At 45.0% G+C, this 19,008-nt stretch overlaps 1 protein-coding gene across 1 annotated transcript in view; it reads right to left on the reverse strand.

Annotated features, from left to right (window-relative positions):
* The window catches only part of SNX30 (sorting nexin family member 30), a 234,057-nt gene extending 219,831 nt beyond the window's left edge, over positions 1-14,226 (reverse strand). The window contains exon 1 of the mRNA XM_085641260.1: positions 13,871-14,226. Within this exon, the coding sequence (XP_085497386.1) occupies positions 13,871-14,074 (204 nt within the window). The 5' untranslated portion in view covers positions 14,075-14,226. The remainder of the gene's footprint in view (positions 1-13,870) is intronic.
* Between the last annotated feature and the right edge of the window lie 4,782 nt (positions 14,227-19,008).

Consider the following 19,008-nt stretch of genomic DNA (forward strand, 5'->3'; position numbering starts at 1 on the left):
AACCTACTGCCCTGTTGGATGAGGTCTTTCGCTCGGAGATTGCACAGGAGACCGAGAGCTTCTTTCAGCGCAATGGTGGGACGGTGGATAGTGTCGCTGTAGTCTGGGAGGCCTTTAAGGCTACCATCAGGGGGCTGTGCATTTCAAAAGGGGTGGGAGTCCTCAGAGACCTACGTAAGAGCCTTAATAAACTGGAGATCGCCCTCCGGGCCTTGGAGACCGCCCCTGAGTTTCCCACTGATGCGGAGGCGCAGGCCAGGTTCCGTGACCTCCTGTCTGAATATAAAGACACCGCGGATAGAGAGGTTCGGTTTAGGGGGAAACACTTCCAAGCGCGTAGGTACGGTGAGGGAGAACGGCCGGGTAAATTCCTGGCATGGGCGATACGGCCGCCCCGTTTCAACAACCACGTCCTAGAGATCCATGGATCTTCGGGAGCGCTCCACAGGGATACCCAGTCTATACTGCAAACGTTTGTTGCCCACTACACTGCATTGTACTCCTCTACCCATGCGCACAAGCCGGAGCTGGACAGATATTTTGAGGACATCACACTAGGATGGCTTTCTGATAGACAACGCCGGTTTCTCATGGCTCCTCTGGGGGTTGACGAAATTCGGGAGGCCATAATGCAGATGGCCTCGGGGAAGGCCCCGTGCCTTGATGGTCTCCCGATAGAGTTCTATAAGTCCTACATCGATATCCTTGCCCCGATTTTAAAAGAGGTGTTTGACGAGGCTCACACGCTGGGGAAACTCCCCCCCTCCATGAGAGAGGCACTGATTACCTCCCTCTTGAAGGGACTGGTACTCCCGGATCAATCGGGTTTCATACCCGGAAGGGCGACGTGGCATAACTTGCGTACACTGTTTGCGACCTTGCAGAATGTAGATCCCAGCCTACAGATGGTGGCGGTATTCTTGGATGCTACGAAAGCATTCGACTCCTTGGAGTGGGATTATCTGGTGGCTGTACTGACTCACATGGGTTTCCCTCTGGTGTTCCTGGGCTGGATAGCTATTCTTTATAGCGGTCCGTGCGCCAGGGTCTTGGTCAATGGTAGAACGTCCGCACCCTTCGAAATTGCACGAGGGACCAGACAGGGGTGTCCACTTTCCCCACTCCAATTCGCATTGGCGCTCGAGCCTCTAGCCTCGCGACTCCGACAGCACCATCAAGACCGCGCGCTGTTCTGTGAGCAGAGACAGATATTGCTGTCGATGTATGCAGACGATATTACTTTGTACGTGCGGGACCCACAAAATAACCTGAACCCTCTCCTCCGGGAATTCTTGATATATGGGGAAATGTCGGGAGTGCAAATCAATTGGTCGAAGTCTCAGATCTTCCATCTTACTGATGGCTCCCAGACCTTCCCGCTCGACTATCCCATAGAATGGAGTGAGTCCGAAGTCAAGTACCTAGGCATTAAGATCTCCAGAGACAGAGAGGAGCTTATGCGGATGAACTACGGCACGACATTGCTGCACGTCTCCTCTTGTGTCGACCGCTGGATTGCGCTCCCCCTGTCGATGGCTGGTCGGGCAGCCCCGATTAAGATGGTGGTGCTTCCCCGGCTTTTATACTTGTTTATGAATATTCCTTTTCCCCTGAGCAGGCACTTCTTCACTCGTCTGAGATCTGAATTGATACGCTTGGTATGGGGTGGGAAGAGACCCCGCTTGAAGTGGGCTGTGATGACTTCTCCATACTCGTGCGGAGGATTCGATATACTGGACCTGGAACTGTACTATCTCTGCGCTCAAGCGCACTATGCTTACTACTGGTTCCACCCGATCGCTTTCATGCCCCAACTCGCAGCGGAGGACTGGCTAGCGGCGCCCCTGCCCCTGTCTGGCCTACTGCACAGTGTGCTCCCGCACTCCACTGCCAGTTATAACGCTCTGCAGGGCACGGTGAGGGCTTGGCGGGAACTGTCGAAGCGAGTGGGAAGTCCGCTCCTGTACTCCCCTCTTCTCCCGCTTTCTTATCATTCACAGCTTCCTCTTCTCCAAGAGAAACTGTTTCAAGATCTGCTTCGCAAGCTGGGCTTCCATAGATGGGGAGACCTGTTTTCGGACGGGATCTCTCGTGACCGGGGACTCTTCTTTGATGGACACACGCCTACCCCCTTGGAGCTTTTCACCTACCTTAGACTGCGGCACGGCATGAAGGCCATCTTGCCAGATTTCCCGTCTGAGCCTGACACCATGGCTTCCTTACACGGGGTCCTTCAGGCCACCTCGCCCTCCCATTTAGTCTCGATACTATATCATGCAGTCCGCTCTGATGCTGCACCTGACGTATCCCGGGCACGCGGGGAGCGGGAGCTGGGGCTGGACCTCGGGGATGATAGGTGGACATACTGCTGTTTGCAGACGGCACAGATTTCAGCGAGCAGTAGACACCGCATCATACACTTTAAATTCTTGAACCGTCTCTACTGCACCCCGGCCACCAAATACAGATTTCAGCTACAGGACTCGGACAACTGTGAGAGATGCCATGCCCCCCAGGCAGACTTCCTACATTTGTCCTGGATATGCCCCACTATTCAGAACTACTGGACACAGGTTTGCTCTGCCATTTCACAAATGATAGAGCTGCCCTTCGCACCGGACCCCATACAGGCGCTACTGGGATACACAAAGCCTATCCCACGGGCGAATCGCAAATTCGTTACGACGGCGCTACTGCTGGCGAAGCGACGCGTAGCTTGTCGGTGGGGACGGGGACGGGCTCCGAAATTTAAGGAATGGCTCAAGGACCTGGTATACTGCCAGGAGCAAGTACTGACATACTCCGAGCTGCTCCCTGACCGGTCCCGCCCAGCCGATATCTGGGGACCATTACAAAGTTACTTATTGCAGTATCCGGAGGCTCTGACAACAGACGCCCCTCCCCTGACCAATGCCGGTCCGGGCCCTGCCCTCACTGATGGAAATCCTGCATAGGGGAGGCTGTGTGTTACTGTGGACATGTGGGGGTGGGTTGCGGGTTTGGCTTTCCCTTTGGGCCTCCCCGCCACGATGCTCTAGGGCGCGAGTACTGTCTGTGAGTGTACGTTATACGAGCTCGTTTGACCGAGAGCACACTATGGGAGTTGTGTAGCACATGGCTTAACTCTGTTTGAAGGGTCCCTCACGCCCCTGCCAGGTGTTTATAATGTGTACTGACCTTTTTGCCGAAGGCTTCTGCCCTGTATACAGGTGATCAAAACTCATTCTATTGTACACGATTGCTCAATTGTTCCCTGCAACTACAATGGTTCTGATGCTAATGCGATATGAGACCTGCACTGCCACCTGCCTCTGCTTATGGTTGTCCTTTTGATTTTGTATGCATGTATTGTCATGACATAAAACTTTCAATAAACAAAGTTTAAAAAAAATAAAAAATAAAAATAAAAAAAAACTACAATACACTTACAATTTATCCTTCCGAGATAGTGAGTGCTAGTCTTGGAGTGGCAAACTTTTAAAAAGTGCACACTAGTGCATTACAGAGAAAGAAGCGGCCTGATAGCAAATTGTAGCTGCAGGTCCTCCAAAAAAGATAAATATATATAAATAGAAAAGTGGGAGAGGGAGCGGAGGAGGGAGGAGCATGTGAAGCACGGGGGATCAATGGAGTAGTTTTTGCAAGGGTAAGAAGAGGAGAAAAAATCCAAGATGGGAGGATGAAGCAAGAGATGAACCTGGGAGGAAGGAGATTTGAGTGGGAAGCAGCACATGAGAGAGAGAAAGAGAGAAAACACATGCATGTCAATGGACTGCTAGAAACGCCAGACTATGAAAAGGACGGTAAAGAAGTTATGCTCCAGGGGAGGAACAAACACAAAAAGCGTAAGGCAAGCCAATGAATAAAAAGCAAATGAGATGAACAAGAAAGCCAGCGGTAAGCAATGGGTACAGCCAAAGCTAGCTTCAAGTATGGTATTATCCACAATAGGTCGATGCTTATAGATTAAACATAATGAGACGGACCTGGGATCAAAAACGAGGTCACTCATGGCTGCCTAACGCCTCAAGAGGAGTTCCAACTGCTGTGGTGTGACGCACTGCGTCACGCCTCGTCACACAGCAACATGGGGAATAGGTTCAATCGCACAGTGAGAGGGAAACCTTGGCGCAAGGTGGTTTCTAGCCCAGGTGTGAATGCTCTACACCACTGAGATCCAATTAAAAGCTCCAAAGACAAGGAAGATGGAGCCAGGCGAGTTCCTTATTGATGTGGGGGGGGAGGGTCGTAGTGGCTGTTTAGGCAAAGCAGGGGATCCAAAGCCCCCCCTCGCCATAGTCCCACCCCCAGGGCACAAGTCTTAAAAAAAGAAGTGGGGGGGGGGGGGCGCGGACGTCATGACGTCACGAAAGGTGGCTTGCACCATCAGACTCATTGCCTCCCCTCGCTCACCCCTTAGATGCGATTCCATCAGAAAAGCCAGCGTGTGAGTAGCGTTCTGAATGAGCTCCGATCTCGCTCCAGGGAGGCCAAAGAGTGAATGTGTGGCTCGATTTGCTCCACTTATCAAGCTCCCGGTAAAATAAGTGGGGGGACGCCGTCCACCCGCGTGGTACCCCGACTCGAGCCCTGCCCACCCCCTCAAAACCCCACCCCCTTCTCTCTGCAAGTGGACACCTGTACAATATTCCTTGATGGGCAGGTCAGACACAATAGTTTCTTTTTTACATCCAGATACAAGTTTACTTTCCTGCACAAATACTTGATGGTTAAAAAGGAAAGCTTCTTAGCAGGGGTTGTTCGAACTCAGTTTTGGTTTACAGATTCCTTCAGGACCGTCTTAAGCGTTGGTGGCGCCTGGTGCGACAATTATTTTTGGTGCCCTCACACCTATGACAGCCTCTTCGAATTCTCTCACTACCACCAGACAACTGTGCCCCTCATCTCTCTAATCATAAGTTATTACTAAACACAGCACCCCCCCTGAGGTCAGCGCCCTCCTCCACAGGTCAGCGCCCAGTGCGGCCGCACCGGTCGCACTGCCCTAAAGCCGGCCCTGGATTCCTGCTCTTTTTTAATACTCTTTAGTTTTTATTTTGTTGCAATTTGTTATGTAATGAAAGCCCCGTGGACAAAGGTCACACTGGAACGCAAAACTCTAAAACCAAGACAACACCCTAAGGACAGGCAATTGTGAAAAGTGACACCTGCTACAGTGCACAACTTTTAATTGCATAATTACATTTCATTTCTCTCTGTCAGTCTGTGGCGCAATCCACAGAATAAGGACACAAACATTTCACCTACACTCAAACATGTCCAGGCATGCGGTCAATTAAAGACGACCTGTGAAATGTGCAAGATGCGTTTGGTGTGTGCTGTGAGGCATGTTGAATTTTCCGGTTGTCTTTGCAGCAGTTTATAATCACTTGCGAGCAAAAATAACATGTAAACTCGAAACTGTGTTAAATTAGTTTAGAGTTTAATATTCAAGTTAAGTAACTAACGTGTTGATTTTCGCTTCGGCCTGCAAAGCTATAGGCCCATCTCTGAACGCAACCCCAGGTGGTTTATCAAATGAAATATTTAAAACATTTTTGCCTCAATTCTTACTAAGCTACAAGCAGGCAGAGAAGTAGTTTGGTGGCGCAACTTCCTCACCCACTATGGGAAACAGTCTTTCCAACGAGATCTTTACATCGCAGTGTCTTTATCACACAAGTTTTTACCACGTATAAGCCTTTACCCCGCATGACTTTACCATGCATTTAAGTATGGGGGTTTGGGTGGGGTCTCCCCCAAAAAGATAAAAATTAAAAAGATATATATGTATATAAAAAATTGCCTTACTAATAATGCTTGGTAACAGCATGTGAGGTAAAAGCATATGTATGCTAAAAAAATGCAAGGTAAAATGCGTTGTAAAGGCATGCAATGTTTTTACCTGCGTTGTTCCATCCTACAACCAACCACTACCACATACAGACAGTAGGAATTCACAACAAAGTTGCTACACATTTATACTTTAGAGATCACAAAAGAACTGAGAATGATGCTTCCTCTCAAAGGGCCATTGCTTCACGTTTCACTTTTAACCAGATTTTTAAAAACGCCATTCCTATCTCAACATTCATTTTAAAAATAACTCACTTTCTGAGCTCTTTTATAACCAGAAGTACCCTTCCTGGTTGAAACTCAGCCCCAAGTTCTCCCTCAGCAACACCCAGTTTCCACCTCTTCTCTGTCATCACTGGTTGGAAGAGTATGCCGGGAGCCTTTCTCTGCGTGTAGATGCAGCATACTGCTGGACGGGACGTGATGCAATGTTTGGAAAGTGCAGAGAAGAGCTGTGAGGGCGAATCCAAGACCCACAGATGTGCACAGAAGGCCACTGAGGGTCTTGTTTCTGTTCATGACCTTGAAAAAAAGGGAGGGGAACGAATGTGGCTTGGAAAGCGCTTCCGGCTCCATTTTCAACCATAAAGTATTTTTGCTTACATACCAGTACTATAAATGGAATGTCAGACAGCGAGCACCTGCAATTCTTCAACCGGAAGGGAGTGAACCAGCGCTTCTCCCAAGTCTAGGATAGGGAGTACTGTTTTTCTTGGCAGTAGTTTTTTTAGAACATGGGGGTGTGAAAGTCGATAACCGTGTACCTGGTGTAAGCAGTCTTGTGCAAGGAGTGACGTTACAGGGAAAGGCAAACTATGCATTTAACAACAGGTTTATGGTACTCAAATCTTTAGGGCTGGTGTACAAGACCTATAGAGTTTACTAAAAACGATATGTATTGCATACTTACTTCTAGGGGCTTTCGGGCATTCCTCTTAATCTATTGGTCTGCTATTGTGTCATTCACATTTTTTCTTCCCTCTACCCCGCACTACAGCATAGAGCTTAGGAAGTCGATCAGGTCACTTCAGCAATTGGCTAACCTCATGGTGAATACCAACATTCTTCCCTTTCACAAGAAGTACATTCACAAAGCACTACGGTAATGTGGGGATTTAAGACCAAAAAATATGCTTCCTTTTAGCAAAAGTGTGTGAGTGTTTATTTTTGGGATGATGTCCCAGCAGCTCCCCCCAACATTTTTCAAAAAATCATGACAAATCAATCGGTGGCAAAGCCCAAAAGCTGGTGGCCGATACCACCCCTATTGGCTTTGCCAATGCTTGTTTTGTATTCAAGAACAGACAGGCTTGGGTGTGGAGGACCAATTGGAAAAGGGCTAGGTAAGGCTTGGAAGAGCGCTCAGTATCACATCAACATGGTTGATGGGCAAGTTAACTAGAGCAGATTTGTCCAATTTAAGGCCTTGTTTAGGAAGAAAGGGCTTTAAATTAAAGTCAATTTGAATTGTAATGTTGTGCTTTTGGTCATTTCTTTGATATGAAGGGATTTCGCTGGTGCTGCAGTTTTTGGACTCGAGCCCAATGTCCGAGATGATTTATCGATTCTGTAGGTAACTCCGGCCATCTGAGGAGAGAGGGATCAACTCTGTCTTCTGTGGCCTCAACCTATGCTTCATTTTGGTCACCTAGCTTTGAATTTCCTTCACGACGTTGGGACTATTCTAGCAATCCGTCTTACGGTACTACTGGATGTTGCCGGCATATTGGTGAAAGAACAGTCTATCACCGTTGGGGTATTACCCAGAGGCTTCACATAAAGACTAAAAAGGAACAGACTGGATGGACCTACTTAGCATACGAGAGTCGGACAAGTAATTTCAAACTTTGATCTAACAACTGGGACTACTATAGGACGGTTCCTTAAATCCATCATGCGCTTAGGGTCTTTTGTAATATTTTGTACTCAACAGTTTAAAAAAAAAAAAAGCCGATAAGTCAAGTAGTACCAGAAGGCAGAAATTTACTACAGCGAAGAGACGCAGTGGGTGTTAAAATTTTGAGGCGGGAGATTTAAAAGTGCTTAGACACCAATTCGCCACCGCATTGTCACCCTGAGGAACCCAAAGCAGTATTGGTTTGAAAACAAAAGGTGGAGTGAGGGCAAGTGTAACGTGGTTCGGTTCAGAGCTAGTGGCGGGTCAAGTTTTGGGGTGGGGTTAAGGGTTAGACCAAGGTACACCATCAGAACTAAATACATATCTATTGGTTAAATCTAATGCTATGCTTTCGAACTGCTCATTGGAATGTAAGGTACATGCATGCTGGGGCTGATGTTTTATTTTCAGAGATTGGATGTTCAAGTTACTGCATTTCCTAACATCTCTTTGAAAACTTCTGCTCTGCAGTCACTTAAAGCACGAGACCTCTTCCTGTCTCGCAGTTATGAGGATGTCCCTCTTCAGAAGAGCATTTGCTGACCTTAACTATTCCTTCTGTGCCTCTTCCTAAGGGAGAAAGTGTGCACTTTCAGATTGTGTTAGTAACGTACAATTTTTTTTAATTTTTTTTTTTTTTTTTAAACACAAATTTTGAAAGACTTGCCTGACGCAATATTGATAACATGAGCAGCGACTAACAGTATCGGCTGTCCGATGTCAGAACTGAAACTGATCGGTTGAGACCACTTTTTATTGCAGCAATTAATAAATGCACGTAGAGTTTCTGCAATGTTAGCTAGACGTAGTGCTGATTATGGAAGCAAACATGGCTGGGGAGCAGGTCAGAAAAAAATAACTAAATGGAACTACTGTCATATTTACGCGCTTGGAAGGAGGAATCCGTAAAATGTTTTGGTGCGAAAAAAATGTATGTTTTAAGTTAAGAATTTTCCATGCGACATTAAAACGTGGTCCATCTGGCTTGCAGGGAGTAGTTTACTAGAATGCCTTCGGTAAGTTTGCAGAACAACGTAGACATCAGCAGCGTCTGCAAACCTTGCACGAGACACTACAGTCTCCTCGTGACGTCAGCAAGGACGCAGTAGCTTAAGAGCAGCTACATAATGGGAAATGAGTTCAGGCGGTCATCACTCAAGTAACCAACGGAAGCGCGCGAGACACTCTTCTTTCACATACACATTACGGATTAAGAGATTTATATGGTATCGCACTCTGCAGTCTTCACAGCTTCCGGGCCACAGAACCGCAGAACGAAGAGCCCCTTGCTGGAAGGACTTTGAAAATATAAACAAGCATCGGCAAAGCAAATAGGCCTGTTGTTGGCTGCCAGTCTTGGCTTTGTCAAGGCTTGTTTTGATAGTTAAACTAATTTTGGAGAAGCTGCCAGGACCTTGTCAATCTAAAAAAAATAAAAAAATATTGGCTAAAAGCAAAAACAATTTTTCGACTAAAAAATAACTTACTGGCACTGAAGGGAACTACTTTGAATGTGAACGTCCTCCTTGTAAAAGGGCATCGCTCGAAGTGACGTTAGCCAATGGCTGAAGTGGGGTCACCTGCTGTTTTGGGCACATGAAAATGTGCATGACAAAATAACCGACCACAGATGACGAGGACTGGCTGAAATCCCCTATAAATTATAATTTTAGTAAAATCAAAAAGGTCATTGCTAACGCCAGACCGAAAAAGAAACTACAAATGCAAGTTAACTGGATCTTATCCAAAAACAAAATATGCATTAATACATCGATTAGTAGAGCCATAAAATGTAGGAGGGTTTTTATAATTACAATTAGACACTCACAAAACGCCACACCCCTCGCAAAAACACAGGTACAATTTTTAGATCAGACAGAATGCAAGGGCAGAGAATGACTTACACTTTTGAAACCCAGGGCATGAAACATGCAAAGCCTTCTGATGTTAGAAGAGGGTCTTTCAGATACAGGCATTCTCCAGGATCTCACAGGCGGCTTCTAGCAGGCGGTAAACTCACTGGGAAAAGCATGGACCACACAAAAGTAAAGGCAACAAGCAGCCACATGAAGCCATACAGCAGCTCACCTCTCCTGGGTGGACAGTAGGGATTAATTTACTCTATCATGGCAGCCACAATCATTGTGGTTTGAATTACTCTCTCTCACACACACACACACACAATGAATGCACAGGACACTGCCCTCTTTATAATCCGCAGACATGACTGACATTTATTAATAGATGTTCCTGCCACAGTCTTTCAGATAGGTAGCTAACACAATCCAGCCGGAGATACCCCACGTGCGGCTGTCGAGGCTAATGAACAGCCTTGCCACACAAACCGGCTCTCCAAATTTGGACTTATTTTTGGCGCAGTCATAAGACCACCAGTAAGATTGCAAACCTTGAAAAAGCTCTGTAAGGCTTCCAGGCCGTGGAGCGAAACACGCGTCAGCTGTGTTCTTCTGCTCATCATGCAGAAGTCATACATGATAGAAATAATGTTCAGCAACCATCCTCACACTAATGGACATTGTTCTTGAGTCGACAGAATGAAGCAATGAAAGAGTGCTCTCCTACCTAGCTCTTTGAGTTAAATAGTACTACAAATACCATTACACTGTTCAAAGGCATTCATTTGATGTCTTCGGAAGGATGAAAGGCAGAATTGACCCAAGATGGCTTTAACCTACAATATGCACAGATTGCTAGAGCAACAATTCAACTCAAATAGTTGGGCCTAGCAGGTTGCAATTTTTACATTTACTAGATTTGCCCCCCTTTTATAATCGTGGAAATAAGTTTATTATGCATTACTAAAGTAGACACCGCAGCTTGGGTAAACTCTACTGCACTCCCCTAGTGCAATTAAAGAATACAACATTTATTATTGTTTTATTAAGGAAAGTGATGTGTGCGCTAATCAGAACTATCTGTATACTAGGTGTCTACGTGCATTTGCAGAATAGTGAGATTGGCTATGTACTGGCCACCCCAACACTGCTCTTTTCTACCCAGATGTCTGCGGATGTTCAGTCTTTGCCATTATATTTAGGGAAATGCAGAGGGCCTCAACATGTTTTCTTTAAAGCAGGGAAATAAAGATTCTCCCCTGACTGGGGGATTCACCCATACGCAGTACAGGGCAGGCATGGTCATAATAGTGAATATTCATGGGAAACTGCCTACCCCTGGTGTCCTCTAATATAGATTCTGGAACTAAGGTGAGTATAAAGCAAGGTAAACGTCACTTGCACTTAAAGAATCTCCAACGATCAGTCACACTATGCAAACCTCATTGTAATTACTTGATCTGCAGGAAACTGGTGATTTTGGGGCACTGCAGCATCATCGCCTGAAATTTCCAGGAAAGTAGTTTTAAGATCCAATAACTGGTATGACAGCTTGGTGGGTTGAGTACCTGCCCTATACACAACCTATTACCTTCCTGAGGTAGATAATACCTGGCTTTAAGTGGGATAAAATAAGTGAGGGGTTTCTAAAAGGGGCAAACCCTACATAATTTAGGGCATAGCTTAAAGACTAACTAAATGTATGTGATTTCCATAGTGGGCCACCCGACCGGCATTTGGTGTCTCTCTGAGCTGTTATTGCATCTAGATATGTAACATAATTGACATGCACCTGAAACTGACCAGAACTACTGCATTTGTCAAAAGTTATTAGCTGTTAAAGATACAACAACGATTTGGTTGCAAACAATATTGAAACTGTTACAATTCTGAAATTGTGAGTTTGTGAATTAACCATTACTGAGGCATGTGGAAGGGGCTGTGGTCTTCAGTGTCTAAGTCACTCCTGCTAGACATGTACTCCCTCTTTCTCTCCACAACTCATCCATCTACATATTTTACATCTCTTTCCTCTTCGGCACCCTCTTTTCACTCCTTCCTTCCTGAATGTACCTCCTCCCTTCTTCACTTCCTCAACCCAAACGCACAACGCGCCCACTCACCTGCAAGCCCTGCATTTTCTTTTACTTCCGCATTGTCAACATTTCGACAACTGTGGATCTTCACCCACATTTGCACAGAATCACAACTACAACTAGAATACTTGATACTATGTGCTCTCTACAGAGCGGCCAAGGATTGGATGGCCATGAAATCTGAACACTTTTTTGACCCACGGTCAGGCACTGTGACAATTGTGCAATGCCTTCATCCTCAACTCCAGAGCTATCAACAGTGTCAATGTTACAAACACCAGGGGGTGATTCAGTTCATCAATTTAAGTGCACCCTACACAAGAGTAATCTGCTGCGTGGTACAAAAGCACAGCATCATGGGGAGAGGATGTAGCCTTAGGGCTAGAGCGCTCCACCTCGGAGCTGGGGAACCAGGTTCGAGCCTCGGCAACGTCGCTCAACATCCTGTGATCCTGGGCAAATCAAGTAATCTCCCTGTGCCTAACAAAAATGAATGTGTCCTTGTGTAACATAACTGGTGCTCATGTAAAGCGCTCTGATACCCGATATCTCGGGTCTAGTTCGCGCTATATAAAACTATTTTAAAAAAAAATGGGAACAGCTAACACTCTTAGGGAATGTAAGATCAAGTAAAACACAAGAAATATAAATAGGATATAAATCGCTGACATGGATTATCCTAGTACGTTTTACACTTATTGTTCAGAAATCGATCACTGATTTGCCTGTGTGGTTAAGGACACGAATACAGAGCAGCCAAGGACCCGTTTCAATGTCCATTTCTTAAATACTACTTGGTCTGAGACCCGAAGGGACCCGGCCCACTTAAAGCCCAAGCGGCCATATACCTGGACACTAGTAATATGTCTTTATTTACACTTCAGCTCATAGGCCTCTCGCGACAAAATTAGAACAACGTGAATTGGTGTTTAATGGTGAAGGGGTTTGGGGGCGGCATGGCTAATAAAATGCATGGTTTTAGTATCAAGAGTCAATTCAGTTTAAGTAAATACTATTTGCACACAATCAGTAATATCAATTTGCCTTTTATGTAACACAATAAATACATCAAAATGACGGGCGTAGCTAGGCTGCCTTGGAACCAGTGTTGGCATCGTCAAATATAGCTGGCAGGGTGCCATGGGAAAGCACACTAAGGGACACCAACTATTACATTTTCACTACCAATTAAATGAATCTTTGTCCTGAAGGTGGTTTTCACAACGACTCATAGTTGGAAAACTATTTTAGTGCTCACCTCTCGGTTACTTTATAGAAGCAACGAGAAAAATGCAAAAGGCACCAAACGGAAGCGTACAAGGCGACAGGGATATTGTACAGGGCCTGATGGGGCGGCAGCAGCCTCCTTCTTTGTACAGTACATTGTACAGGAGTTGAAGGGCATCTGGATATTATTTTTAAAGGACGAAACGCAAGGCCAAACACGTATGCCATGAAATCCAAAAGAGAACGATGGTTTCCACCACCCGCGGTGCAGCTAGAAGCATGCAATAAAACATTCAAACAGAAATCTGTTCAACCTCCTGGCTCACTCGGCTTATCATGTTCTCGAGGTCGATTAAACTAGGTAGGCAATCGCAACAGCTGCTATGTAGAGCGCTTCAAATCGGAAGGTTGAAACACCAAGCACTTTACAAAGTCATGCCATTCACATGATCCACCTGCGGCCTCGGCGGTTCAACATAAAGTAGGAAACGAAAGATGCTGCTGATAAGGAAGGCCTCGTTTTAAAATACCCTATTGCGAAATTACGCTGGTTTGTAAAGGCAGAAATAAATAAAAACAAGTGTTTAATACAGATATCGCCCCTCAAGCTGTTCAGCTACGGGTACTTAGATGGGGACCCCGCAGATGGAGTGAAAGGAGTGACAGGGGACTGGTAGGGGGTGCAGGGCGGAGTGGAGACATATGTACGGGATACAGGGAGTGAAGAACAGCTAGACTCAGAGCGTTGGGAAGAAATTCAGGAATGAGTGAAGACAGTCGTGGAAACGTGGGAGCGAGGGCTGGAAAACGTGATCCATTAATGGGTCTGGGGTTAGAAACGGACTGCGGGGGCTGGAGAAAGATTCACCGCATACTCCCACCTGCCCGCAACCTGCATGCCCTGGGCTGGCGAGGCGGCGCCCCGCAGCATCGCTTACCTTGTCCCCGGCGCCCCCACTGTGCAGCAGCAGCTCGGGGCTGGTGGCGGGGCGCGGGCTGCCCTCGGGGGGCTCCTCGGCCGCCACACCCCAGGAAGAGGTGGATGTGGTAGACGAGGAAGACGAGAGCGGGTGGTGGATGTCGTGCAGACCCTTCGGTCCGGAGCTGGGTAGGGATTTGGGGGTGCCGCCCGAGCCTGCCATGGCTGGGGCGGGAGCCCCTGGCGGTCCGGCCGATGTCTCCCTCTGCTGCTGGCCGGGCAGCGACTGGGCTCCTTCGCCTGAGAGGGAGACTCTGCGCGGAGACTGATGGCAGTGGCTGGGCCGCTCCAGCAGCGACTGACGGCTGCCGGGGCTCCTCCTCCTGCACCGGCGCTGCGGCCTGCCCCTTCCTGCCCTCCCACCGCCGCACCGCCTGCAGGAAGCAGCCCTGCCGGGACACCGGGGATCCCTTCCTACCCCGCTGGCTGTTTCCAATGAACGGGGAACCCCGAGGAGGCCAGGTTTCCACAGAAGGGTGTCAAACTTCTTGCCAAACCGTTTTCTTCTTTTTTAATCGCGAAAACAGCAATGGTTACCATTTCTCCCTGCTTCAATTGATGTTTTATATTTTTCCTCCAGAATATTCATTGTTTTTCTTTTTGTTTTATCTAAGAAAGTCCACCGCCAGGATGCAAGTAGCTCTGAGGTGTCACTTGCAGGCTTCAACTCAATTACCTTCAGGTTTGAAAGAAAAAATACGTGTTTCCTGCCGCGACCCTTCTGAATATTCATACATACAATCTATCTATCTAGATATATATATATATATCAATAAAAAGGTAACGCTTTGTATTGTGTTGCAACATTTTATATTGCGATTACTATCTCTATGGGGGCGCTGAAACGCTTCCCTACACAAGTAGCATGCTACACACCATGCAGAGTGTGTGGTTGACAGGATGTTATTTTTGTTTTGGTCCCTTGTGGAAAGTGTTTTAATGTTGTGCATGATGGCCACTGAGGTGTTGTTGTCGTGTTATGGGACGTAGCCCGTAGCACTGTGTTGGATGAAGAAGTGTCTTCTCAGCTGGTTACTGCACTGAGTTGTCCATTCTGAGATTTGGTTTACAGTTGTGGTCCTGAGCTGGCATGGTTGGAGGGGAAGAGAAGTGAAAAGATCTGTAGGGTTGGGCATTTTTATTATCATCCCATATCGGAGCGTCTTTGTGATCTGTAAAGAAGCAGCCAGATTGTATAGATATTTGGGACCTGCAGGGAACGGATTAAATGAAAGTCCTCTAAAATAGTCCAGGAACGTGTGATCGATCTCTTCACTTATTAAATTCCTGTTCGTTTGGTGATGTTTGGTTTTATGGCTGTACGATGCTGGTGATGGACAAACCGCATAGCAGATATATATTATGTCAATTTAATAGGTTTAAGTTACAATTTTTTGCTGACCGCATCATAATTACGTTTTAGTATTATTTTGGGCCATAGCAGTTATATATGGAAGTACATAACTATATAATGTTAAAGAGAACCATAGCCCTTTTTAGCTTACCTGCGTGGTGAAAGCAGTTTGCTGGTTGAGGTGTTTGCAGTGCGCGAGTTGTACACTGAGGATTGTGCTTGAGGGTGTGACTTTTTTCTGGGCTCTATTGCCTGGATGCACATGGTACAGTTATCTAGAAAATAAAGTGTTCAACTGGTCTTCGGAGGCATATATGCTCATGGTGCTTCTAATGCTGGCTGGTAGTGAGTTCCAGAGCATGGCAGCTTGTTCTGAGAAAGCAGTGCTTCCTGCTTTCTTATGGTAGGTAGGTATGATGGTAAGTGGTGCAAGCCTGGAGCAGAATTGCAAAGTCAGAGAATTGGCATTACTGTTTTGACAGCTTGAGATGAAGGAATACAATTCGAGGGAAATAATACATTATTCGAGATTGATTATATTATGGCCGAGGTGTCCAGAGGAATGATCTTTGGGGTTTTGAGACAAATATTTTATCTTAATGATTCCACTTTCATCATAACATGAGAACTAACATCTTTGCATGATAACATCTTAATGCAGAATAACACCAAAATATCATTAAGAATTTTCCATGTATTAAAGGAGTAGTCTATCCGAGGTCTCCAAAGCAGCTTCATCCATCAACTCACTGAAACTGTAGGAGAGCACTCCCAACCTCCCCCATGGTAGGATGGTAACTTAATCATTTGCAGCTCCCAAAAGCTGCCCTTCATGCAGAAAAACTTTGAAAGACTTACTTTTAGAGTTCAGGTTTAAGAAATCCAATGGTCACTGTATACAAAAATCACAGCATGCGATGCACGTAGAATTCTAAAAAACATAAACATCACACTAACATTACACTATTGGAAAGTGTACGTTTATTGGATGTACACACAGGATATAACACTTCCTTTGCCTTCAAATTATACAAAAGGATACCAAAATAAAATACACAGTAGTGCAGCATTGTACATATAAGAATTAAGCACACTTACACAAATTCTCTTAGTCTTACAGAAGGGATTTGATCTTGAGCTTTGCCTTCAACTCTTGAGGCAATGGACTCCTCCGGTGAGTTCAACATAGCTTCAGATGTAGGTACATCTGGTAAATCATTTCATGCAACAGGAGGCTCAGTTAGACCCTCAAATCCAGTAGTGATACAATTGTCTCTGCGCATCCTGACTAAATATTCTCCTTGGGGTTGATCACATACATTCTCATCCACAAGATCATTCATATTCCTGCACTTCTACACTTTTTTCGACAACAGCCTGTAGATTAAACTTTCTAACGTTCAAAGGCTTGCCTTATTTTAGGTCTCGCCTGACCCAGCGCATGCGCTGGTCTGGCGAGACTTATTGAGAGGGCTCCAAAAAGTGCTACCAGGCCAGCCTAGAGCTACAGTGCATGTGCGCGGGCGCCGCGCTTTACAGCGATAACTTTCACTTTTGCGGCCGCAGGGCCGCTTTGATGTTTGATCGTGATCGCGTTCACTTTCGCGGCCGCAGGGCCGCTTTGCATAGCCAATAGGTCTCGCTTTTGGGACCTTACAAGTATTTAGTTATGCAACTGTTGCATGGCTAAACACTTATAAGGTCCCAAAGGCGAGACCTATTGGCTATGCCAATGCTTGTTTAAAAATGAAACCTGGTATCTTGATTCTGACCTAATCTCCACTGCAAGATTTGTTAAAGTAGCTGAATTCTTCTTATCATACCACTTCATTGTTGCTATTTGATAGCTCTTGCATCAACTACTCTTTCTAGATTAAGAACATTGTTCCCTTTATGTCTGATTTGTTTGCTAAACTGCCATGGATGTAACTTAGAGACAGGTTATCTGCCTTTAAGTAACTTGAATGGACTGTTTTCAGTTGTGCTATGAGATGCAACTCAATACATCCACAACTTAGACTTCGTGCAGTCCTTTCAATCAAGACCATTCGTCCTTACCCATGTAAATTTCTTTAAGGACACAATTGAATCTTCACGTGACCCTTACACTGAGGTCATACAAAGCTGTGGTTATCTGTTTAATATCATACATGGAGAAAACTCAAAGAACAAAAGAAGAACTGAAGTCCACTGTCTCAAAAAATGGTGTGGAGACTTCTTCTCTCACAAACACTTCCTTGAGGATTTCTACTTTAACAGATGTGCTAGCTTTAGGTACAAATTTGACTTCTGGCCATTTTGAGTGGAAAACCTCTATAACCAAAGAAAATTGAGACTCATATAGAAGACAATGAAATAGGCCTGAAACGTAAAACCCCACCTTTTCCCAGGGATCTGCTAGGTAGGGAATAGGAACCAAGAAACCAGATTTTACCTAGTACATCTATTCCCCTGAACAATATTGAGAACAGTCACATTCCCACTGATCTACTGTTTTGTCAATTACTGGCCACTAAAAATGCAGACGCAACAACCTCTATATAGCGGAAGTCCCAGGATTGCCTTCATGAGCAGCTTTAAGAAGTTTGTTCTAACTACTAGAAGGAAGACACACTTTCCTTCTTTGAGCAATCAGTTCCATTCTAGTTGTAATCCCTCTGCAACTGAAAAAATGGGAGACATTCACTGGGATTCTGCTTTCGTTTTTGCCATTATTACAACCCAAAGGAAAAGGTTTATTTGTAACACACAGAAGGAAATGTGGAGAAGAAGGGGAACATACCAAAAAGATAAGTTGTTCCAATTTTATATTTCAAAAAAGTACTGAATACTTATAGCTGTCACAAGTACAAATTAAATTGCAACAAGACAACAAGTGACTATGGTGAACAAGTGACATAGTGAATAGTGAAATGGACAGTACACTATATACACTATATACATGACATATGCAGGTGACATAAAATGAAAAGAAAGTATTGAATTGTTGTCCTATCTAATTTTACACATGTAATGCAAGACCCATTGATGAATCAAATCGTGATCAAGAGAACTGTGTGGACATATATTACATATCGACGTTTCGACACTGGAAGCAGCACAGAATGGTGTGCATCAGAGCGGGTCTTCCTCAGGACTATAGATGGGGTGGACAGCCACGGCGGCAGAATCTTCAGTGAATGAGATCAAGAGGATAAGATGTGATTCAGATCCAATAATAAGCTCCACTAAGTATTGGAGTTCAGATGTGGTACGGCAATCAGGAGAATTCTTCCTAAAAGGTAATGCTCAGTAGCTATATATAGATAGATAGATAGATAGATAGATAGATAGATACATGAATATATATATATATATATATATATAGATATATATATATATATATGTGTGTGTGTGTGTGTGTATCGTCAGTAACGTAAATGTGGAATTAAGAATATTAACTATACTTTCCTATATGCACTTACCTCAATATTTTGGTCTTTTGTATTTTGACTATAATATTAAGGTATAACAATATTTACTACTTGATATTCTTCAGGCTACAACTGATATCAACTGGTTTCACTTATTTATTTAATTAACCAATAGATCTGAGCCAGCTGGATTCAATAGAAACATTGGTAACTGATCAACTGGTATTTGCACTACTGGAAAAAGTTAAGTGAATATTATAGGGCCTAAGCATAAAGCCATTTTTGGAGTAGGTAAATAGTATGTAAAAGAATACTCTGATAGTATTACTT

Source organism: Triturus cristatus, chromosome 2_2, assembly GCF_964204655.1.
Source record: "Triturus cristatus chromosome 2_2, aTriCri1.1, whole genome shotgun sequence".
NCBI classification, from domain to species: domain Eukaryota; kingdom Metazoa; phylum Chordata; class Amphibia; order Caudata; family Salamandridae; genus Triturus; species Triturus cristatus.